Raw genomic sequence first — 25057 nt, forward strand, 5'->3', positions numbered from 1 at the left:
CATTGAGCCAATAATGTGGTGTGTTGTGAAGACATCGTGCCAATCATGTGTTGTGATCTCGCTGCTGGAGCAAGATTGATGTCGTGAAGCCTTGCGCACGCGCATTTCTGCCGAGATGGATGCCCGATGAGTGCCCAAAAAGCGTTGCCATATGGCCGCTGAGAGGAGGGACTTGCCTAAAAGGACTTTGATAGAATTCCGACCAGGACACTTGAAATGAAAAATGCAGTATCTTCCATACACAGTCCTACCTTCAAGGACAAGCCTTAAACAAGCCTCCACCTCCACCCTCAGCATGAAAGGAGTGAAGCGTCATGAGGTTATAAAGGTAACTTACAAAGAACTAGCACAAGAGAATACAAGAGGACAATCACAAACCAGTAACAGGAAAGGAAGGTACTGAAAGTAGCAATTTTTATTCGAATTAAAATTATTTACATGTAACCAAAGACAGTTATTTTCTTTTCATCATGAAACTGGTACAAACTGTGGCATTTTATATATACTTATTTATATATGTCCTGCAGCTGTCTTTTTCTGTTTTTTTTTTACCCTTTTACTTCAAATAACTCAACTGAGAGAAGAAAACTGTATAAAACAAAAATATCAGATTCAGAGGAAAAAGTAGTCTAGCGTTCTAACATCCAACAGCCACTATTTACAGAGGTATGTACATTTACATTTTTTTTTGTTGTTTGTTTTAACACACTCGCATTTCAGGCTTGAAAAAAATTGAACCTCTGGTTAAAACGTTACTCAATGCTCATATCTGCATAAAAATCAGAGGGCCTGTAACAAATATAATAAAACATTATTGTGACAGAATATGGCTCTGTTTATCACCTGCTAGCTTACGGAAAGAGTTCTATGCCCAGTGTTTTTAAGTCACAATCTTCCTGAAACATCTGCTTTATACAAGTGCAGGGGAAGCATTTTAAGTCTGGCCTTGAATGCCAGTGAAGGACTATCCAGGACATCTGACATTGACCCCTAAATGTTCCAAAAATAGTATTCCCGTTCCATACCTCCTTAATCAATCAAATCAATCTTTCTGTTGAGTTTGATAACGGCAGCAAGGGGGGGTAACTAAACTCATGGTCACTCCTGAAAGCATTTGGACAATTTACAATGGAGGCTCACTCCAACATATCCAACAGCAACATTCAAATAGCTTAGAATTAGAATTAAATATGAATTTAAATTAAAATGACCATCAATAAAAGGAAAAAAAAAAACATGGTCCAATAATAGTCTGATTCATGATACATGTACGACTATACTCTTTAACAATTCATTTTCAAAGGGAAAACCATAGCAAATAATACAAATTCTTCTCAATAAGCAAGATCGATGGGAAATTATTTAATTATGTCCAATGAATGACATGAGCTGGTCAAAACGAGGGAAGGGCTGAATGAGATAAGCAAATCAGTCCATTGTCCCTTTGAATCAATCAAGCAGTCTCCTTCAAATTCAAAGTTCCTTCTCAAAATCATTTAACCTTTCGGGAAAAAAAAAACTGAGAACCTTTCCGACATATCAAAAGGGAAAGGGAACATTTGTCCTCATCTAGTTGGACAGGACAGCTCATAGTAAAGAAAGAAACAAAAAGCAGTTAGGCCAGAGGCTCTCTGGTGTAAGGTTTGATGGAGAGAGTGAGGGGAGAGAGATAACAACAGAAGAGAGGGAGGAAAGATAATGGCCAGATGAAAGGTAACCATGGGATGGCGTGCATTATCAGTAGCTCAGTAAAAATGAGAGAAAGAGAGAAAGTAGGTAGGCAGAGGGAGAAAAAAATAGAGTGCTCAGTGGTGCAGAAAAGCATGTCTAAGCACTGTCTGCTGGCTGTGGGAGGGACAGAGAGAGGGAGAGAGAACTCCAGTCACTCTCTTAGAGCTTGCATCATACACGGATGATGAAGAGACCACTTAAACAGTCCTCTCTCTCTCACACACACACACACACACACAGACACACTCTCTCTCTCGGAGCCGCTCATTGGCCCCCCATCAACAAAGCGACGCAACCCTGCAGAAGAGTGGCCTTGCCAGCCTTTAGGAAACTGCAGTGTTATTAATAAGTGGACAGCGCTGGCCTTTCACAGCCGCACAGAGAATAGAAGAGCATCTGCCGAAAGGACAGGACAAGGCTTTGGTTCCAAAGCGCACAAGGTAACGTTCTTTTGTGCAGTTTAAGACGTGAACATGTCTATGTGCCTGATTTCCATCCACGACTGAGTCTTTGTAATGAACGGTGATACCTTTTGGAATGAGGGGAACATCTCATATATGGTTCATGGGAGGTGATATTACAATTAATCTAAATAAAATGTATATGTGCATAAATAGGGAATAACACTGTCACACAATTAAAATAAACATTAAATAATATTTAAAATATTAAATATTTCCCACAAAAGAAAAAGAAATTCCTGTTTCTTTTGCATACGTATGTGTCTAATCGATAGCAGTTATGGGCTGACAAATTGCTGTCAGGTGAGTGACCGAAGAGGGAACGAGATAGAAACCCACGGCTGGGGGGGGGAGAAAAGAACTAAGATAAATAGAGAGAGAGAAAAGAACAGCTGGGGAAAGTCTGACTGACACTGGTGATGGTGGGGAAAAAGGGGTTTACTAAACTAAAGATTGGGCCAAAAAATGGTGAAAAACAAAACCAATGAAAAGAAAAAAACAACTCATGAATTTCTGATGCAATGCGAGGCCCCGTTGATGGCCGTGGTGATGCTCACCCCGGCAGTGGTAGCCAAGGGGAGCCGGGAGAGCTGGCACTGCTTCGCTGGGACCCCTGAGCGGTCGGTGGCAACACTGCCCAGTGTGTGTGAGAGTGAGTGAGTGAGAGAGAAAGAGAGAGAGGGGATGGGGTGGGGGGTGAGAGTGACTCTCGGAACCAGCGTGCTAGCAGTGTTCCAGATAATCGATAACCCGAGAGATGGACTTCTGCCCAGTGGTTCCCACTGCACACTATACAAGGACGAGAAGAGAAAAGAAGGCGGGGTTAAACACAGTATATCAATGCAAATATAAGGAGGTGTTTATTAGGGCTGTAACGATACAAACCGAATCGTGAGGTTGGTATATCACGATTTTTGACCCACGGTTCGATACGAATCTCGATTTTTCTTTTCTTTTTTTTTTTTTGGGGGGGGGGGGGGGGGGGGGGGGGCTAGACATTTTATTTTATAACATTTTAATAGCCTCCCTTAGAACACCAGAAGATTACAATATAATATATCTTTTATTTTATATCCTTTATATTTGTCTGAATGACAATATATATATATATGACAGCACACTTTATGCAGATTAGCCTATAGCCTAGGCCTACTATTTTTATTACAACTCTACCTCTTTAATTCAGCTGTCTGGTTGAAGCCTGGAAATGTTGTAAACAAAGTAGCATAGTTGGCTAGATTAGCCTATCATAGTCCACTGATTGGACTGTTCAGTTTCCCCATGTGTGTTTAAGTTTCAAGATAATACTTGTTCTCCTTGGGACAGGCCCTTTTGGGAAACGTTGGTATTGAGATGATCAGTCAACTTCAATGCAAGAGTTTTAAACAAATATGTGCAGCAATGATAGCTGATGATGCTAAGCGGATTTAATAGAAATTTAGCTAGTCGTCTTCTATGCGTCCTTGCTTTCACGATTGTGAATGTTTTATTTAAGTCGCGCGTGTTCATTGAGCAGGAGAGGGAGGGAGAGTGAGAGGGAGGGAGCGCGAGAGAGAGAGCGGGGCAAGGAGAGGGGGTTTACTTCTATAATGTTTGGTAAAGTTGCACACATAGTCTACAATGAAAGCAAGGAGAGGTATGAAATTATTATTTATTTATTTGTTTTTGGACAACGTAGGCTACCGATAAGTAAAGCGGGAGATGTGGGTTGCTTTTGCGGCCGCGTAAGCTGCAAAGCAGTGCGTGAAACACTAGAAAGGGTCTGTCGCGATTCTGCCTTTTCAAACCGCGACACAGTATCGTGGATATGAATGGTGTCATTTCGGGTTCGAATCGTATATCGTTACAGCCCTAGTGTTTATGTGTGTGTGTTATAGGTGGAAGCACTTACTGTGAGGTTCATGAAATTCAGGAACTTCTTGAGCATTTCAGTCATGATGGAGAAGTCCCCCTTGGGCAGGTTCTCCCTTACGGTTGTCACATTTGCCTGCAAGAGCAAAGGCACACACTGCAGTAAGCCACTGGAACAGATGCTCACCTTAAACAACGCTCAGGGGGACCACTGACACTACAGCCTGAGCGTAGGCAGCGCGTGTGCTGGTAGATTTGTATGTGTTGAAAGGTATGTCTGTGCAGTAATAAATGCTTCTGTCTGTGTGTTTGTTTCAGCTCTGCTGGAAAAAAGCATTAAGATTTCCTTTTCCAACTGGGGACAGTACAGTGATGAGTGATGGTCTCAGAGAGAGAGAGAAAGAGAGGGAGAGAGAGAGAGAGAAAGAAATTTTTTCTCTGTCCATCTTCTCCACCCATTTCTTCAGCTTCCATCTATTTTTATTGTTTCCACTTTCCTTGACCCCCTCTCTCATCTTTCTTTTTTAACTCATCTGGCTTTTACAGTTTTTCTCTTTCTTTCTCATCTACATTACATCTTGCAGCCTCCATAAGTGTAAATGGCACATTTCTATGCATGGCCTAGGGTTAGGCCCACACTTACCGGACTGCCCTGACATAAACAGCCCAGCAGGAGGGCGGTGTAGGAGGCTACGATGCTGTCCTCCATGTGTTTCCCAGCATGCTGCAGAGCTGAAACAAACACACAGACAGAAGCATTTATTACTGCACACACATACCTTTCAACACATACAAATCTACCAGCACACGCGCACACACATTCAAATCAGCTAGAAAGACATCCAAGAACATTTTTTACAACAAAAGACTAAGAAACACAGGAATTAATTTACATAAAATCTTAAATGCACATCACTACATACACGTCTATACCATACATACATCCAGCTAACAGATACAAAGCACACAGATATCGGCATTTTCATTTGTATGGCACCACAAAAATATATACAAGAATCCAACTCAAATATTACACACAAACAGGCAGACGGACAGACACACACGTTCAGCATTTACATTAAAAATAAAAGCCCAGAATCAACAAAACACTCGTCCTCATTACACTGGTCCACATTATATATGTGCACACCAAGCAATTCATAATTCATCTGGAGAATTACTGGAACACACACTTCCATCTCACAGGAGAGGTATCAGTCTTCGTGCTAGAGCATTCCACCTGCTCTTACTACTAATACCAGCACTACATTCCACCAAGCCCTGACTTAAACACACACCCAAAACACGCTCACAAACACATATACACTTGAACACACAAAAAAGCACACTCACACATATGCATGCACGCATGCACACGCGCACGCACACACACACACACACAAACACACACAAATGTAGCCCATCCAATGCCAGACACAAGTGCTACCTTTGTTGAAGTCGAGCTCTTCCTCCTCTTCCTCCTTCTTGTCCTTGTCCTTGTCGTTGTCGTTGTTCTCGGAGGCCACCCACTGGATCTCCCCCGACGTCTCCTGCCACTCTCCACTCTGGTCCTGAGGCTTCGGCGCCTCGATTATGACCTCATCAGTCTGCGCCTCAGCCAGTATGGCTGCCCTCTCCCGTTCCAGAAATAACTGTGTGGACACAAGCACACTCTTACCAACTCAATTCCCATTATCTATGTAAAAAGTGGATGCACTAACAGAGGCATTCAAAAATGATGTCCTAAAAATGTCCTCGCTTTAAAATTCAAACTGCATTTGTTCAAACAATAAATGGATGTCACCTACAATGCCATGTGAATTTGGGAAAAGATTTAAGCATTAAGATTTCCTTTTCTGACGCACAGACAGACAGAGACACACACAGACACACACACACACACAACCTACATGAACCAGTGCAGCCAGCGCGCCTGAGGCAGGCCTTTTTTCTGGCTGTGTCTGCTCATCCATCTTTGTTGTCTTGTCTCCTGCTTCCTTCTCTCCACCCTTCTCTGGCTCTGGGAGGGCCACCATCTCCAGCTCCACCTCCAGATGCATCTCCATCAGAGAGTGGCGGTTCCTGGAGCTGTACTCCACCAGGTTTATCAGTAGACCCAGACCCTGTACACAGCAGCACACAAACACACTTTGAACAAGGAGTTGAGGACTCTCTCAAACTCAAACACACACACACACACACACACACTATCGCTATCTCTCTCTCTCACACACACTTTGAACAAGGAGTTGAGGACTCTCACCTATGCCATATCTCTCTCTCTCTCTCTCTCTCTCACACACACTCAAATTTTAAGCAAGGTGATAAGGACCCACAAACAAACACACACACAAACACATACTGCCACTCAGAAAGCCAAAACGCATTCATTACACATGCTCATACTGTATTGGCACTACAAACACCATGAGACCGACAGAAAAGACAGCAACAAAGAGAAACGCCCGCAAAGTCAACGGACATTGTCACACGTCAGAGCATTATTGTACATTCCAACTGTATACCAAGTGTCTAAACAGAGAAAAACTCAAGACGGATGAGAGACGGAGAGAACGATGAAAGAAAGAGAGAGCGGGAGAGTCAGACTCGGGTGAAAAGATGGGAGCGGCGGGACGGGACAGGACGGGACGGGGGCGGTCAGCTGCTCACCAGCACTCGGATGTCAAATCTCTGTTCCTGAGGTAGGTAGCGCGGCACCCGCAGCACACAGTTGAGCGCCGTCTCCAACAGCTCCTCCTGCTCACCGGCCTTTGTGCTTCCCCATTCTGAGACACACACACACACACACACACACACACACACACACACACACACAAGGAAAGAAGGGGGGAGAGCGAGAGAGGGACGCAAATAGTTACAATTGTTTAAGTAAGGTGCTGATAACATGAGAATAACAAGTGAATAGCCTGCTGTAAGCAGGGGTGTAAAGAAACATTCTAGTCCAGGGGTCTCAAACTCCCGGCCCACGGGCCAAATCTGGCCCGCGTCCGGCCCAATTCCAGCCTGCGACCTATGTCAAAATAATAATGTAATCTGGCCCTTGAGGGTATTTTTAATTGCGACAAACAACAATACTAATTAAAATAGACGATAGATCCAAGTACGGTGACAAATCCCATTTGTACTCTCCTCCACTATTTGCTAGACATCCAGAGCTTGATTCAAACCCAAAATCGCTGCGCAAAGCTTTCAGGAAATACTTGTATTACACGCGAGAAACACAAAGACGTACATTTGTTTGTAATGACGCGGAAGCGATGCAGGCCATAGTTTTGCACAAATTGAAGCAGAAATTGGCCTACACTAGGGGTGTAAAGATTAACCGATACGTATCGGTATCCGTTGTTAATGCGTAAGATACGGCTACATCGATACGTGAAGCCCCATATCGGAATAAAACTGAAATGAACCAGTCGTTATACCGATTTACTTGTTACGAATCGGTTCACGACCTTTTCTGCTCGCTCAGACTCTCATTTACGTTCCAAGCAGCGCGTTCATCCCACGTCCGGTTTTGAAACTATACGTGGCACGGAATTGTGGGTAATGCAGTTCGTTTTTGGCTACATTCATTGCCCAAAGTTGTCAAATGACCTCATTACCCATACATCTACTGCAACTTAAGCACGTGACAACTTGCACTCGGTCGTTTGTTTTACAGTTTTTACTCTTTTGTTTTTCAAAATCCAGCGCGAAATTAAACACTAAACAGCAACGATAGTCTGTAGAGTATAGCCTTACGTTTGATGAAGGGATTTCCTTAATGTTAAATAATAATTTGGCCCTTGCTAAAACGATGCACAAATTATTAGCCAATTATTTTGTTCATATTCACTCAGACTTGTGGCATTATAGGTTTCTGCATTAGGTCTACCTTTGGAACAAAATAAACCCAGAGAGTTCATTGATATGTAGGCCTATTTTATTCTTGTAGGCTATATGAGAAAAGGCCAAGAGTGTCTTAAGCACTGTTTTATTTTATTTCGGTATTGTCTAACCTCAACAAGGCTACAGCTCCATGAAAACAATCAGATATAACTATAAAATCTATAAAGTCTATAAAAAAAAAAATGTTGATTTGGCTGCTGTGTTTGACTGAAATGTAGACTATTCTTTTTTCATTTCAATACAGTATATGAAACAAACCTCAGTTTAAATAATCATATTCACACATTTTTTTGCCTAACTGACAACCATGACCATGATAACTAATAATATAAAATTAATGTGCACCTTGAGCAAATGATAAAAAATCTTTCAGAATGCTTTCCATTCTTGAACTGCATCGAATCGCATCGCATCGTACTGAATCGTTTTTTATGAACATGTATCTTTTCTTGTATCGAATCGTGCCCATGTATCTAGATGCGAATCGTATCGTCTTTTACATGAGAGATTCACACCCCTAGCCTACACCAAATGCTGAAAAACGTTCACGTGTGATGGTCTTGGGTAGGCTATGTTATTCACCTATTCTGATTCTGAAGGAGAATATCTAGCTTTTGAAGATTATGATCGACCTTCTATTGACAGTGATAAAGTCACGGTGAGTCTGTGAATGGAGGTGCGTCTCTGCGTGTATACGACAGTGTCCACTAAGCATACCATGCTTATTTTATTTATAATAAAATATTATATTATATAATTATATTATATTATTTATTTCTACCCTCTGCCCAACATAGCTTGGAGGTTGCAGTCGTCATCGTGATGATAGTGTCTGTAATGGACATGGGTAGCCTACAGACAGCAGGGGTAGTAGAAATAGGGCTCTGAAGAAGTACAAAGTCACCGACGATAGGAACTGATTTGACCAGGATACTTTATTGTAGGCCTTGTGGTTAAAGGCTAGTAATAGTTTACTATTGTTGGTATACATCTTAGGCCTACTGTTTTCCTGTTAATTTGTTATGTGGGTAATATAATAAAAAAGAAAGTAAACCTCCAAATATGCTCAACATCCAGTATTTACTGAAAGGTGCATAATTTGAGGTGCTTGCCATTCAGTGGCAAATTAGATGGGTAAATTTATCCCCTTCATAAACTTTTGTTTATACTCAAAGATTTTTACATTTACAGTAGGACTTATCTCTGACTACTTTAAAGCCATGGCCAGGTTTAAAAAAAGTTAGGAGAGGAACATATTTTTATTTGGTGTGAAACACACACATAGGCCTACATGTTTTTATGTTTGTTTTTATAATTTGTATTAATATTTCTTTTGTGTTGTGTTTCTTCTTGTGTTTGAAAATACAGTATTTGAAAAAAAAAAAAAAAAAACCTTGCATTTTAGGAAATAGCCGTTCTTTTTTTGTATTATTCTTTAACACTGACGTGGCCCTCCAATCAGATGACATTGGCAGAAGTGGCCCCCAGCTCATTTGAGTTTGAAACCCCTGTTCTAGTCCATTAGTCAGTGGCTTGAATTATTGGTACCAGTTTCCAATGGCTAATATGGAACAGTGCCAAAATTTCCACCAGTGGCCGGAAAATACATTATAAATTAAAGCCATTTGATTTTAAGCAGACATTTATTTTTCTTAAATAATCAGATTGTTAACAGTTTCCTAATTATCAAGCAATCTCAATTGATCACATTTGCAATTAGCTAATGAATAGCTAGTCGTATATAGGAGCTACTCATTATAGGCAACATATTTGTTTAAAATCAAAAGTTCTCTTCCAAGAACTTTTGTTTCTTTATAATATTACCCTAAGTAGCGATAGAGGTAACCCTAAGGTAATCAAGGTAATATTACCTTGATTAGGTAATCATGGAAAGAGACCTTTCTTTTGATTTTGGAGTATTGCAATTGGTAATTGCAACTGTTGCACAAGAAGAGGGAGAGCACATTTCTGTTTTGTGTATTAATACATATCTGTTTACCCAGCACAGTGGCGAGAGGTTCAAAACAATCTGTGGGGTGTGATGCTATATGCAACTACATGGCATGTTGAGAAGTGTCAATGTGACATACAGTATGTTCAATTGAAAAAATATAATGTCCGCAACACTGCTTTTGACTCCCATATATTTAATGCACAACAGGGAACGTTTCGCCCCTGCTGGGTCTTCTTCAGGCAAGAAGTGTGTGTGTGTGTGTGTGTTGGTGTTCTCACCGTTGTCGTGCGTGAGGTTAAGCAGCACGCCAATCACCGCTCTCATGCAGTCCTCCACAGCTTTGCCCACGTTGCTATGGCTACAGTGTGGCAGAGCTGAGCCCGAGGCGACGACAGAACTGTTGACCTCCCGGCTGTAGCGCTGGATCATGTCCTCGCAGTACCTCAGGCCCCTGTGACACACACACACACACACACACACACACAGAACGAACAGTCACGACTACACACAGTGATGCATGCCTCTACCGCAGTAGACACATATGTGACCCATTACTTTTACACGTCACAGGCCTTAGAGAAATAAACATTTTTCCCTCTCTCCCTCCCTCTCACCTCACACACCGACACACACACAGGCAACCCACAGGGGGACAGACAGCACGTCCCGACTAGACCTCTGAGTCATCTGTTTGCACTCAGAGAAACCCTGGCTGCTACACAAACAAATTCTCCTCTACACACATCCACACATACAGACGTCATACCACTGCTACAACAACAGGGGGAGCTGTTGCTTCTCTCCTTTCTCGCACACACACACACACACACACACACACACACACACACACACACACACACACACACACACACACAGAGAACAAAAGAAGGAACAAAACTAATCAAAAAGGACCTGTCCCATCAACCAGTCACTCACCGTGCTGCGGACACTATGAGCTGTGAGTCTTTGTAGGCGATCAGGTAGGCCTGGTTCTCCGGGTTGTGTACCGTCACCTGCAGGGGCGGGGAGAGAAAATCAGTTGAGAAGGACACTGAGGCTTCTGCAGTGGCAGTAGCAGTCGATCAAACACACACGCTGTGTAATGAAATCATTAAAAGACAGCAACTGCAAAATAAACGTACATAATTTCAATGAGCACTAGCAGAAAGGCTGCATAAGGCCGTGCTCGTACACACACACACACACACACACACGTACACACGTACACACGTACACACGTACACCTGTCCTGCTCCATTTCTGTTACTGCTCTTTGCATGAAAGATTGAAACAGACTGAAAATGAGATAGGGAAGAAAATGTGTGGTTGGGATTTTCTGTAGGTGTAAGTGTGTGTGTGTGTGTGTGTGTGTGTGTGTGTGTGTGTGTACATGTGCGTGTCCTGCTGGGCAACACTCACACTCTCCAGCACACGAAGACACCTCTCTGCACCCCACAGGGAGGCCACCAGCATCTCCTTGTCCTCCTCCTGACTCAAGCTCAGCACACATTCTTTTACTGCACATATGAGACAGACAGAGAGAGGGGGGGGGAGAGGGAGAGGGAGAAAGAGAGAGAGAGAGAGAGAGAGAGAGAGAGAGAAGGAGAGGGAAAGAAAAAGAAAGCTGGCAAGATCAGAGCTTGCCATCCCATCAAATCTAACCACAATACCTTTGGGTTGTGTCTGTGTCTGACACACACACACACACACGCCTAACCTTTATCCACAATGTGGTCCAGCCCCCCCAGTAGGCGAAGCTCCTCTTTGAACCAATCTCCTGCCCTCTTAGAGGTGAGTGACAGCAGCGTCTCCATGGCGAGATGGCCCGACTGCAGAGAGATCGGCATATGACAGGGTGTTCACAGGGATTGTGCGTCTCCAAAGTTTTTTTTGCCTAAAGCTACTAGAAAATACCAGACCAAATATAACTAGGCCAACAGCAAACACCAAATAGGCAACACTGCTCATTAACATGGCTTTTCAAATGAATCTAAATTGAATTCACACACTTGACAATTTTAATTAAATGATTAATTTAAGCACTTGTACTTTTTAATTAAACAGATAATTTAAATTGAATTTGAAAAAAATACCAAAAACCAACTTCAACTTCATCACCACTTCAAAATTTACCATGTCAAACATTTGCACTTTAAAGTTTCAAGGAGCAAAACTGCTATTTACAGAACTATGAAGGTGAACCGACCGTGATGTTCTCCAGGTCCAGATGTTTGTTGTGGACGGTCTCGCAGAGCTTGCGGATCTTCTCCTTGACCTTGCTCATCTCCTTGGCCGTCAGCTGGTCGTCCACTGTGTTGTCCTGCTCCAGTTCCAGCAGCCGGATCATCAGCTCCAGGCAAGCCCGGTCAAGGTCCATGTTCAAGCGGTCCCGACTCAGGATGTACATCAGGGACGCCGTACACAGCGCTAGGTTCTGAGACACAGAGACAGAGAGACCAAGAGAGAAAGACGTCAGAGAGAGAGACGAGGAAAAAAGAGAGATGAAGACAAGAAAAAGCCAAGATGATAATGTCAAACCACTGAGAAATAACGCGTTTATAATGCAGTGTATATTAACCACTGTTATAACATTTCAAAGGATCTCCTCCTAAGAGCAGCTAAAGGTTATGGTAATATTAGCCTACATGTTTAAGGGGAGGAGAGAGATGGATGGGATGGCAGAAAGAGAGTGGAGGGAGGAGAGAAACTGAGCTGAGCTGTACTCACTGGATGTTGTGGTGCGTCATTGAGCATCTTGAAGACTGATGCTACCTTTCCTCTCGCCCTCAGGTGCATTCGAAAGCCGGGCAATGCGCACCTGGTGGCCAGGCTGATGATACTGCAAGGAGATGATGGGGGGGGGGGGGGGGGGGGGGTTAACCACAGAACAGCAAACAGGCTTGCTTTCGGTGTGGATGCATCCAACTGTGCTTTGTGCTTGCTATCACCGAGGCGTGTAACCCAAGGCACTTCACCTCATCTTTGAACATGAGTGCATGTGAATTTCAGAGTAAGTGAAGTGTAAATCATAGATCAATATGGCCCCGTGGGTCTAAACAAGACTTACACGTGTGTGTGTGTGTGTGTGTTGCATTTTGTTCTTTTTAGCGAAGGGCTAAAACCTTAAGTGCATGAGGGGTTTCTCTGACCTCAGGCAGTATGTTTGTAGAAACTGTGTGTTCTCATTAAGCGATGGCAGCATATGTAGAGTGAGTATGTGTGTGTTTATTTGCTTGTGTGTGTGTGTGTGTGTTTTATGTAGGGATAGGCGATGTGGCTAAAGACTTAAATATCTTCTTTTTTTTCCAGTGTTGTAAACAATTCTCAATTTTAATCTGTTTTGTCTCTCTCTACCTGAACTCAAGATAAAAGATGGCTTGAAAATAATTTCCCTTTTTAATATATCAGCCTCAGGGTAACAGGTCATGTCAATACGTAAAACCTGTCGATTATGCATGTTCGTAAATTAAATTAAACTCACCAACATTGCTGGACCAAGAGTATATTAATTAATTATTTAAAGTGTAATTAATCTACTGTTTACTGGCGATCTACAAGTTCAATATTTAGAGACTGACGCAACAGAAATGAACTTAAGCTTGATTTATATTTTGTAGGTAAGATCTGTTCAGAGCTTATACTGCCGACGTAAATGATCTAGGGCTACACTGTTGTAAGCAGAAATTATAATATGCGTTCATGGTGTTTTTGCATACTGTGTGTAGCTCTGGTTGGTCACTTACCAACAGCAAATTAAATACAGGCAGTATATTAAGTACTCTGATCTGATCTGTAAAAGTGCCATAGTAGTATATAATGCTGCAATGGGTTATTTCATGTGAGCTGGGTGAATTTGCAAACGTCATGGTAGGAGTAGATCAAGTTAACCGTCTTATTCCTCCATCTCTGACAGCTTGAAAGGCAGATATGTGGAAAGGAACAATCATCTAAGGAGCCCTCAGGGCTTCTGGCAGCTTGACTGAGAGAATGATGCAGGACCAGACAAGCACAGTGTTTATTCTAACATTATTTCATTACAAACTACATCAACAAACCATCAACTGTCATAGAGCACATTGTAACAGTAAACAGACTGCATTTGTGAGTTGTACTTATCAGAGCACTCAAGGTTCTTTTAGTGCTTTAAACATGTACCCATTCACACATAGGCAAGAAAGCAACATGCACTGGGAGCAGTTGTGTGTGTGTGTGTGTGTGGGGGGGGGGGGGGGGGGGGGGGTTCAGTGTCTTGCTCAAGGACACTTCCAACACAAGGCCTGGGATTGAATTAGCAACCTTCCCGTTACCTAACGACTACTCTATCTCAGCCAAAACAAAGCGGAAATCTGTGCACATGTGCTTATGAGAGTGGACATGTGTATGACTTGTGATATTGTGTGTGTGTGTGTGTGTGTGTGTGTGTATATTCACCTAAGGCATCGTGTGTTGAGGGGTTGCCCACTCTTCAGACCCGTCTCCAGGTACTCAAAGTCGTCGGTGAACTCCTGATTCTCCCCAAACTCCACCACGTCATTAAAGTGCTTCACATTGTGAACCACTGTATACAGCTACAAACACCACAGAGAGGATGGAGAGAGAGAATGAAAAAGAGGATAAACAGCATAAAATAAACATAAAAACAGACGGAGAGAAAACGGTCACAATAAAAGATAAACAGCAGGAGGGAACAATTCACACAAATGGCTGGGCATGTACCAGGGCCAGCGCGTGTTACAGCACGCTGACTGTGCTAATAAGGAGCTAATCAATAGTGCAGCGCTGGGAGGCGACTCAGTGCTAATCACGTCAGCCCTATGAACAGCCGAGTCATCACTGGCGGGCCAGACTCCAGCCCTGGCACGCTACACTGGTGGTGCCATCAGCACATCAACAGCTAACACATTACCGGCACCGCCGCTAAAGCTGGCGTGGCTCACCGGGATGTGCTAAGCTACGCTAACAGTTAGGAGCAGGGCAGATTAGCACCAGGCTGGGAGATCACTATGATGCGCTTGACCAACTACACTCTATAAGCAGCTTAGCTGGAATAGGGGGGTTTTATTCGGGGGGGGGGGTAGTAGAGGATAGAGGCTACATGTCCCAGAATGCTGCTCACCTCCTTGTGCTCCTTCCTGCATTTGAGCGCCGTGACAATGTCCTGATAGGGCTGGGTGGGGATGGTGACCGACTTGATGACCTTGGGTGGTGGGGGAGGGGCTTTGAAGACCCCATCATCTTTGTGAGAGTTGGTGTCTTTGCTGCTGCTGCTGCTGCTGCTGCTGCTGCTGCCGCTACCACTGCTGCTGCTGCTGCTGCTGCTGCCGCTACCACTGCTGCTGCTGCCGCTGCTGCTTGATAAGCTAGCCTACAAGGAGGGAGACAAACCCAGAGAGAGAGAGAATGAAATATAAACCAGGAGGAGGGGGAAATATTTTCATTTTGGCTGACAGCTGGATAAAATTGAAGAAGAGAGGTCTATTTATTTATTTTTCTGAGACTGGACTCTATATTGCTGCCCACTGCGGCTGTAAACAAATTTCTCATCAGTGCAAACATCTATAAATTCCCCGCTCTGCCACCCAGCTTCGCCTTGGCATCGGCTCATCTCGAATTAGAGGCAAATATAAGTGTGTGTGTGTGTGTGTGTGTGTGTGTGTGTGTGTGTGTGTGTGTGTGTGTGTGTGTGTGTGTGTGTGTGTGTGTGTGTGTGTGTGTGAACTCCACAACAAGCATTTCTGTTGGAAAGAGTGTAGTAATATCCAATCCATAGCAGACTAAAAGCGTCTTCTCTATGTCTGGTTCCCATCCATATTGAGAATTGTCGAAGTACACAAAATCCACAAGTTATGCCATAATCCAGGAAAGAGCAAAAAAATATTACCATACCTTACACTGGACAAAATCACATTTCAGCAAAGATGCCAACAAACACAGTGTTCACTATTAAAGCAAATGCTTAGGTGATGGGATGAGCGCAACAGTAAAAACAGAACAGCGCATCAGTTTCTGGGTCTACCAGAGTAATACTTGAGACAGACATAGTATAGGTACACAGTGGTCACTTCACAAATGATCCCATGTGGATGTGGACATGTGGGAGAAGCGATGCAACGGGGCACTTACTGGGGCAGAGATGGTGCGGGTGGGAGCGGGCGGAGGCAGTTCCTCAGGCTCATTCCAGTGTCTGGCGTTGTACACAGCTTTCGCAGGAGACTGAAAGAGACAAGTAACAATGTGATAAGATTACATTACAAATGGTCACAATGTGATAAGATTACATTACAAATTGTAGTCAAAATCGATGTACACAAAACTATACGAATAAAGTTCTGAAGGTAAATCCACTGTGTTTTCGTAGCATCCCCCAACTCCAACCTAACCCATATCCTTGGCCTCATATTAAGGTCTGAAAGCAACACATGCCAGGCTGCAATGAGATGATGAGATGCAAAATCAATGCAGTTTTATAGAAGCCTGGTTTGGGCTCGCATCCACATTGACCAGAGATTCTAGAGTAACTGCAGAGACTAAGCTAAAATAACCTGCCTGTGGCAGTGATCAGGAAAAGAGAAAAGAGAGGGAGGAAGAGTTAGACAGATACCTTGAATTTCCCCTTGGGGATCAATAAAGTATCTATCTATCTATCTATCTATCTATCTGATACCAAGACAAACTGCTATACAGAAAAAAAGAGCGAAGGAGTGAGGGAAAGAAAGAAAGAAAAAAGAGAAAGAGAGTTCTCTTTGCACTCCAGCCATAGCTGAGACCTGTGCGAAACAAGGCTGTGAGGAGAATCCAGGCCAAGTCACAGCAGCTAGCGCGAGCAGCAGGGAGGTTCTGGGAACGGCAGATGCCAAGAAGCCCACAGACTCGCTGGCCTGCCTGCTCGCCTCCCAGTGAGTCGACGACAACGCATAGAGCTGCACTCACTTCCGAGGGCCATGGATGATATAACATAAGGCCGGATGTGATATAACCAGGAAGATTATGCATCTCCAAAAGCCAAAATCATTATTTATTAAAGAGTTTTGGGTAGAATCTGCTATATTCCAGTTATATTCAGTGATAGTGCTGTCTAGTTCAATATGTGCTTTAGGGAGCACAGAGATTGTGTTATCTGCATGTGATGATGAACATAATGATGGCACATTAGAGGGCTCTTTGAATAAAGCTTAGCAGAGAATGCCTGCTGAGGGAAGTTGCCGCCATCGTACCTTCTTGAAGATCTTGCGACCGATGTCCTTGGACTTGTCGGACTGTTTGCCCTGCCGGGTCTTGTGGCCCTCGGAGCCTGCCAATATGGACTCGTCAGGGAACTCGAGGGAGTCTGAGGTGGAGGAGAAAACAAGTGTTATCCAGCCAGTCAGTAGAATGCTGAGAGTGGTTGTGTTTGATAACTTAAAAGACCTTCATATACATCAAGAGCAACATGCAGAGAGCAACTCCAGCATCAACATCAGAAATCACCTTCACTTGTCAAAACTGACTGGCTTAATGGCGTTAATGCGTACATCTTACCTGACATTAAAGGAGAATTCCGGTGTGATATTGACCTAAAGTGTGTTGAAACATGATACCGAGTGTGAACGTATGTCTCATAGCTCATCTCGGCTTGTCCCCTGCACTCAGAAATCTGGCGCTAGTTAGCCGATGCTACCAACAGCATCGGTGGTGCCATCAAATTTTTCGACAATTTATACAGACAGTACCTTGAGGAAGTTTACCGTTCACAGCCATCTTGAATTTAGTCACGGTAAGTCGAGCGGCGAGTACGAATGAACAGGTATGATAAGGGATCAGATTCCAAAAATAATTCTGTGGAAATGCATGGATTCCAGTTGCTGCTACTGGAAGCAAATGGAATCCATGCATTTCCACAGAATTATAAACTACCAGTGCTTTTTCAAAGTTCTCAATGTCTCGTTTTAAATGTCAAGGCCCTCGAAAGTCTACCAATAAAGTATGGAGCTACTTTGAGCCTCGTAAATGGTGTAAAACAGTGATTTATTTGCATGGCTAGGCTGATGCCCGAGGCACCCCCATCAAAAAACTGTTGGTAGCATCGGCTAACTAGCGCCAACTTTCCGAGTGCAGGGGACAAGCCGAGATAAGCTATGAGACATACGTTCACACTCGGTATCATGTTTCAACACACTTTAGGTCAATATCACACCGGAATTCTCCTTTAAGTAGTCAGTTTTGGCAAGTGGTGTTGATGATGACATCGACAACATAAAGCAGACAATTCTGTCATATATCCACAGTAAAGTCATGAGGAGATTTATTACCACTAAACAAAGGCACACATTCAGTTTAAGCGTGAGTGGTCAGACCTGTGTTAGTGCTGGACTGGCTGTCCTGTGAGTCGCTCATCTGCGGGCTGTCGGCGCTGAAGGACATGGCTGCTGCAGCCGCCTGGGCGCTGGCCGCCTTGCGGGCCTTCTTGGACGCGGCGACGTCGTCATCGTCGTCGCTGTCGCTCTCGCTCAGCTCGTCGAAGCCAAAGTACTTGATCTTGTAGCTGGTGCTGCCGGACGCCGTGGCCTCACCGGACGCCTCCTGGCCCTCGTTCTCCTCGAAGCCAAAGAACTCCAGCTTGGTCTCCTTCTTGGACTTGCTCTGAGTGGGCCTGAACCTGAAGAGAACATGGTGAGGTGTTAAGAGGGTTGAGTAGCTGTCCACAAGCAATGATAATATATACTCAACTCATACTTCAGCCCATCTGATTTTTTTTCAGGAGACCGTGAAGAGTCTAATTTGTTTTCTTTTGTGGCTGTGAATACTAATAGTGGCAAACGTAGTGCCACTTGTGGTGTTGTACAGTGCATATTCACTAATGAGAGCATTATTATATTATATTATATATATAGGAGCTAACTCAGCGATTAGTTTTCATCATTCCAATCAAATTACTGCATTAATATCATTATTTAATAGCCACAGCTCTGTATCTGCATCTCAGTGGATTGGTATGTACGTGCTTCTACTTGCAAGTTATACGGATACTCTATATGTATAAGTATGCATATAAGCAAGAAATATATGCATTCCTATTCCACAGCGACATGTGTCTGTGTCTGTGTTTCCATGCCCTCCTCTCTACCTGGTGGGCTTGGCAGGTGCAGCATCGGTCTTTCTTCTGAATGTGCCGGCCTCTCCGAGGTCAGTGGGTGCGGCAGTGCTGGTGAGCTCGTCGGATGTACGCTCGATGGCGTCCTGGATGGTGACATTGCACACAGACACGCATGAAGGGTGCAACACCGTGTAGTCCCGCACCCTGCCTCTTCCCGCAGCTTTCTGCTGTGGGGCGCTAGGGGGCGCCGACACGCCACTGCTGCTAGGGTTGGCCGGGGCAGGGGCAGGAGCGGGCTTGCTGTCCTTCACAGGGGCAGCTTGAGCCCCCTGCCCCAGGTCCTTGTGCCTCTTGGGCCGGTGGTACGTCCGGTTGGTCGTCGACTTGAGCAGAGGCAGCTGGTCGAAGTCCAGGGGTTCGGGCTGCGGGGGCATCCCGGCTCCGTCACCCTGCTCCTGGGCCACCCCGCTGGGGCCTTCGCTCTCCCCGCTGTCGTCGCGGCCCTGCAGCGAGTCCTCCCCCGGGGACGATGATCGCTGGCTGCCCTCCGAGTTCCATCCGTCTGAGGGGTCCTTGGGCAGAGGCTTCAGGGAGGTGAACTGAGAGGCAGGCTTTGCACTTTTGGACCAGGAGCTTATGTTTACTGTTGTCTGCAGCGGCTTGTCTACGAGAGAGAGGTAAAATTGGAAGACAGTGTTACGTAAACACCCAAGGCCCATTAGTGGAGTGCAGCACAATCCAGGATAGCTCCTAACTCCTTCCTCCCCAACTTTCTCCTGAAAGTGCCTTATGTAAGTCACTTGAATCTAAATCTGAACAGAGCAGCCATTCCAGCAAGGCCATTATGAGCCGGAAAACACTTCTACTGTTCAAGAGTCGCACCTCATTAGATACAGTGTAAACAGGTCACTGATTCCTCGGTCTCGACAGGGCATGTGGGGTCAATCAGCAGGAAAGTTCAATCGAATTTAAAGCCTACAAATTATATTTGGGCAAATTACAGAAACCTATTTCCATCAAGGTAATCATCCTTAAAAAAAAAAGCTCTCGAGGTAACCTTGTGCAGTTTGGCCGTGTTTTGTATTGCACTGACTGTTTTACTTCGTCATCATCATACCCATCACTTGAAGTGAGTGTGTTGAACTTTTTAGTGCACCTCTAGGACTTGGGTGTTGGGTTTTTGTAAAAACAAAAAATGCTCTTAGCAGCTGCTGAAGCAATGTCCTGGGTTGATGGTCAATGTTTTGGACAGCTGAAAGTTATGCGACAGAGCAAGTGATGTATGGAGAGGGCTGTCAGCAGCAGACCATCTGAGGTCTGGCACTGATGCTATTCTCAGCACAGACCTCGCACAAGCAGACCAGTGCTTTTACCAGTGCAAGAGCTAGGCTATCTGATGCAAGCTCATCCTTACATGTAAAAAAACAAAAGGTCATCATCTGGCAAGTGTATTTCCCCTTCCTGATGAGAAATAAATAATCTATTTGTTTAATTGTTTGGATCAGAAGTGGTAGTGTGACAGTTTACTCCATATTATCATCACATTTTAGTAAATAGGCTTAGTAAGTGGTGAACATTCCAACAGGAAGCTCTCTTTCAAAATGTTCAAAACAAAGCAAAATCACTCAGAGGAGCTTTTTGAATGCCACTATACGCTTCCCGTTCTCTCCCCTCTTGCACAGACGACAAGTGTTCTTTCTTTTGACAGGTAGGAATTGATGGATGCCTGCAGTAGGGCAGAGAGAGCAGACAGGCCACTGAATCACTGCCATTTCCAAAACCAAGTGTGCTGCTTACACCTCCAGGCCCATCAGACAGGTCTTCATCACTGGAGAGATGTGACTCAGCACACCTGACTGCTGCTTTCATTTTGGACACTGCAATGAAAACTGTGGGCAGTGGGCACTTGCTATCTCATAAGAAAATACATCTGGCATGGTAGCATACAACTACTGTATGCTAAGTTCTCTAAATAACTTGTCCACCCTTGTTGCAGCCTTACTCCATACATCATGGGGTAGTTAGGAAGTGAGTGAAGCAATCAAAAAACATTGCACAACATATTAAGCTTTCGATATAAAATGCACCGAGAAGAAAATATCCACTCTCTGTGACTGACCGTAGCTGTGGAACTAGCAAATGATATTGGAGAAATGCCTATACTAAAAAACCTATAAACACCAGATCTGGCCATGACTAATTACCACAAAGGGGCATATTTTGTTTCATTTTCTCTGTACAAATGCAAATGGTTTCAGCTATAAAAGATGTGGCAGTTCATTTGTATGAGCATATATTAACTGAACTCCACTCGACATTGTAAAAAACTAAATCATGGAGATGACAGAATGTCTGTGTGTGCATGAGCCTCACCTGCTTTGGAGCTCTCTGAATCTGATGATGGCGAACTTCTTATGAATGAACTCTTCGCCTGAGGCTTTTCTGTGACCATAGCAACCTGGTCCTGTCCAGATCCATTGCCTGGCTGAGGTGTGCCTATGGAGGTGACTGCTTTTGACTCATCATCACTGTCAAACCCGAATGGGTCATCAGAACCATCATCCTCTTCCACCCTGGGTCTCTTGGAGATTTCTGGAAGCTCTTGTTGTTTGATCAGGGGCCTTTTGGAGGCCAGCTGAGCCTTATAGGTGGTCTCTCCCCATTTTGTGCTCAGAGTGGCCTTCTTATTTGAAAAGACCTCATCAAACTTGGAGTTGGCTTCTCCGCCCTTCCGACTGTATGTTTTACCAAATCTGGATGTCATGTTGACGTCTGTTACATATTCTCTGCAAACGAACGTGAGGAGATAATGTGAACATGGCATGCAGCACAGTATGACCATACTGGATTATGGACAGTGCATGACAATGTCATAAAATAACTGTTATGTTGCTAAAAAAAAAAAAAAACGTTACCATATAGATGCTACTATTAGTGCACTGATATTCGGATTGTGTGACAAAAATAAACAAACTCACACATTATAGTCCACACGTTATAGACAACGTAATATCCCATTCCGATTACACAATCAACACAATTCTGGACAACTTGTCCAATACTAACGTTAGCCTACTTTCAACTCTGATACAAAGTTAGTCGGCTAGTAGCGGGCAAACTAACACTGGTCGCCAATGTTTACAGCATCACAATTCAACTCATTCGCATGAGGCATTTACAAACATCTTATAATTACCAGAGCCGGTAATTCCTTTACCAATTGCAGATACCTTCCACAGAGTTAGACCTGACAGCTGTGAGCAGGCTAGCTAATTCGATAGTTAGCTTACTTAGCTATAAAGCTATCTGGCTAATGTTTATCTCGATGTGCTAGCAATTCTGTTTACATTTCACCAACTAGTTGAATAATAGCGACACGGGACTGGGGGCCTACGTAAGACAAAGACACTCCCCTACTTATCTTTGCATTTGATTAAACGACAATGCAAATTCTATCTCTTTTCCTATATAGCATTCTTTGGCGGTCGGGAAGGCCACAGCTTACACTCACCAATATCAACTCCGATGAAGCCGCTTCTCCCCACTGACTCCCGGCTAACGTTAGGCCTCCGACCTCGATGCAGCCTTACAAAACAACCGTTAAACTCAGTCCTGCGAGGGAAGAAAGGGCCAGTTGATATAATCTTGCAATTCCCACAAAGTTGAAGGTCTGGATTAGTATTTGTTGACGAAGATCAGTTGTTTTAATTTATGTTTGTTTGTTGCAGACTCTACCGACTCGATTCTTGTGCGCCAGTGACTGCCATTAAAAATCTCCCCTCCCTCACCCCTTCACTGCCATTTCCGTCACATTGAGGCATCGCGCGCACTATCCAATGGCCTTTGAGAATGTTAAGCGAATGTTCAACAAAAACCTATGCGATTGGATCATTCATAAAGATTACGCGTTTCAATTGGAGGAAACCCCATACTGTAAACATGGGGTCCTGGGTTACGTATTGTATACGAGGTCGTGAACCAAGGATTTAGTTCAAAGCTGTGAAATTATGTCAAAATTATTGAAGATTTTAACAGGTTTTTTTTACATGTCTTGGTTGTTTTGGGCGTATCTAGTAAATTAGCATAACTGCATTTGCATTTTATATGGTGTTTGGATTTTATTTTGACTATTTTATGCATAGGCTAGTGAAAATTGTTGTTTGTGCCTCCCTTGTTGGTGCCGCCCCCCCTCACACTTTGCACAAATAGGCTGACACCAGACATAATTTCACTGCATTTCTTACTTCCAGTAACTATATGCATGTGACAATAAACTTCCTTGTATCCTTGTAAATTGTTTCTCCATAGAATGCTATCAAGTTCAACATAAAGCCTAAGTGACATAAGCCAAATAACACTCTGTCAAGGTGAGCATAATTTTAGTATTATGGGGCCTACTTAAACATACAACATCACTGTCTGTCACAATGATGAGCAGATGGTGCACAAAGAGTCATTGGAACTAAAATATAATCTATTCTAATAGAGCTAAATGTTCCTGTGATGTCCTGAAAAGTAATTGTGACCTCGGACTACAACGGGGTTTCCCCTGGACCCTAGAGCACACTACATCAGTCTACTTTACTGTGAGCATAAGGTGTTTGGCAGCTAAAAATTTCACAATTGACAACTAATAACTAGGGCTATCAATCGATTAAAGAAATTAATCTAGATAGATAGATACTTTATTGATCCCCAGGGAAAATTCAAGAAATATTCTAATATCTAATATATAATAATATATAAATATATAAAAATATCTAATTAATTACATACTCTGTGATTAATTAATCTAAATTAATCGCATATATAATTTTTGCTGAGAAAGTATTTTAAATATTTAAATTCAAATGAATCATTGAATAATTGAAATTGAAAAACTCTTTTATTATTATTTTCACTGTTCAAATAATGGCCATAATAATCTATGATATGACCTAATATGCTGAGGAAATAAATTCAAAAGTGCTTCGGGAAGAAGTTTTTTTCACATACAAGGCATTTCATTCCTCAGATATAACCTAGGGGACACAATGAAAATAAATGAACACTCCCCTCAATGTCAACACTATTTCTTTCCATTGATGTGCGACTTTAGAGTTGACAAACTCCGGTGATATGCAAATTCCTTGCTGCAGACATTGCAGAGGACTTTATTTTAATCAACACTTTATTTTTGTCAACACCATCAGGCCGTTTTTTAAAAGTAAATGTTCCAATCAATGATCTAGGCAGCACATTTTCTTCTCTCTCCTTCATTTTACAGTAATGGTTACTAACTAGAACGGCTCGAGGTCAAAGGTCATACGGAATCGATTAATCTGCGTTATTTTAGTTATCTCAGTTATTTTTTTCTCAAATTAATGAATCGAAATTAATCAGTTATTTTGACACATTACTAATAACACATTGCCGTTTAGTTAAGGCCTTCTCAGACTGCACTGGCACACATGATGTAGCCTAGCCTACCTGGTTTGGATCATTCTGTCAGACTAAAATCAATTCTATGATTTTAAGATACTGTGTGCTCAGTCATCATGTTTTAAAACGTGTACAATTGGCCTACATTCACTATAGGATGGACTTAAATAGGCCAGGCCTGCTCTATTAATATTAGCTATATCTGTCAAGAAAGTCAAACCAATCATGAATGTCACTGTCTCATTTCATCCAACAATCTACCGAGGCAGAGTCCTATTATCTTTTTTCCATTAACTGATGTGTGAAGAAGGCCTAATCAAGAATACAAGCTCAACTGGACTCTTGGAAGGGAATCTTGGAAATAGATTTGTAATACATGTCAACCAAATTATAAAGCAGACCAGCTTGTATAGCCATGACTTGTACAACCATGTCCATCAGTTCAACTGTTCATGCTAATGGGTGTGTGAATCTATTTCATCATTTAAAAAAAATATATTTTTTTAACTATTAACTATTTTTTTACTATTTAACATGGAGAACAGATCACAAATATACAGGTGTTTAAAAAAAAAGTAATTTACAAATCCATGCGTAGAGTTTTATAAACTGAGGTAAAGGATTTCCTATTCACAAACACCTGTCTGCCTTCCCTCC

At 43.1% G+C, this 25057-nt stretch overlaps 1 protein-coding gene across 2 annotated transcripts; it reads right to left on the reverse strand.

Annotated features, from left to right (window-relative positions):
- Positions 1 to 397: 397 nt before the first annotated feature.
- On the reverse strand, positions 398 to 22780 carry wapla (WAPL cohesin release factor a). 2 transcript variants are annotated; one of them, XM_042065617.1, is made up of 21 exons: positions 22491 to 22780; positions 21353 to 21765; positions 19010 to 19643; positions 18240 to 18541; positions 17121 to 17233; positions 16030 to 16119; positions 15235 to 15271; positions 15023 to 15201; positions 14338 to 14474; positions 12634 to 12745; positions 12113 to 12340; positions 11624 to 11735; positions 11326 to 11423; positions 10843 to 10919; positions 10185 to 10357; positions 6714 to 6829; positions 5954 to 6166; positions 5491 to 5695; positions 4687 to 4775; positions 4084 to 4179; positions 398 to 2981 (listed from the first exon to the last, which is right to left on the reverse strand). In XM_042065617.1, the coding sequence occupies exons 2-21, from the start codon at positions 21741 to 21743 to the stop codon at positions 2916 to 2918; spliced, it is 3468 nt and encodes a 1155-aa protein (XP_041921551.1). In that variant the 5' UTR covers positions 21744 to 21765; positions 22491 to 22780; the 3' UTR covers positions 398 to 2915. The 2 variants fall into 2 exon arrangements, with proteins under 2 accessions (XP_041921551.1, XP_041921552.1); XM_042065618.1 differs by having other exon boundaries at positions 15023 to 15189; positions 15229 to 15271.
- Positions 22781 to 25057: the final 2277 nt, after the last annotated feature.

This window comes from Alosa sapidissima, chromosome 16 (assembly GCF_018492685.1).
Source record: "Alosa sapidissima isolate fAloSap1 chromosome 16, fAloSap1.pri, whole genome shotgun sequence".
In the NCBI taxonomy this organism is placed as follows: domain Eukaryota; kingdom Metazoa; phylum Chordata; class Actinopteri; order Clupeiformes; family Clupeidae; genus Alosa; species Alosa sapidissima.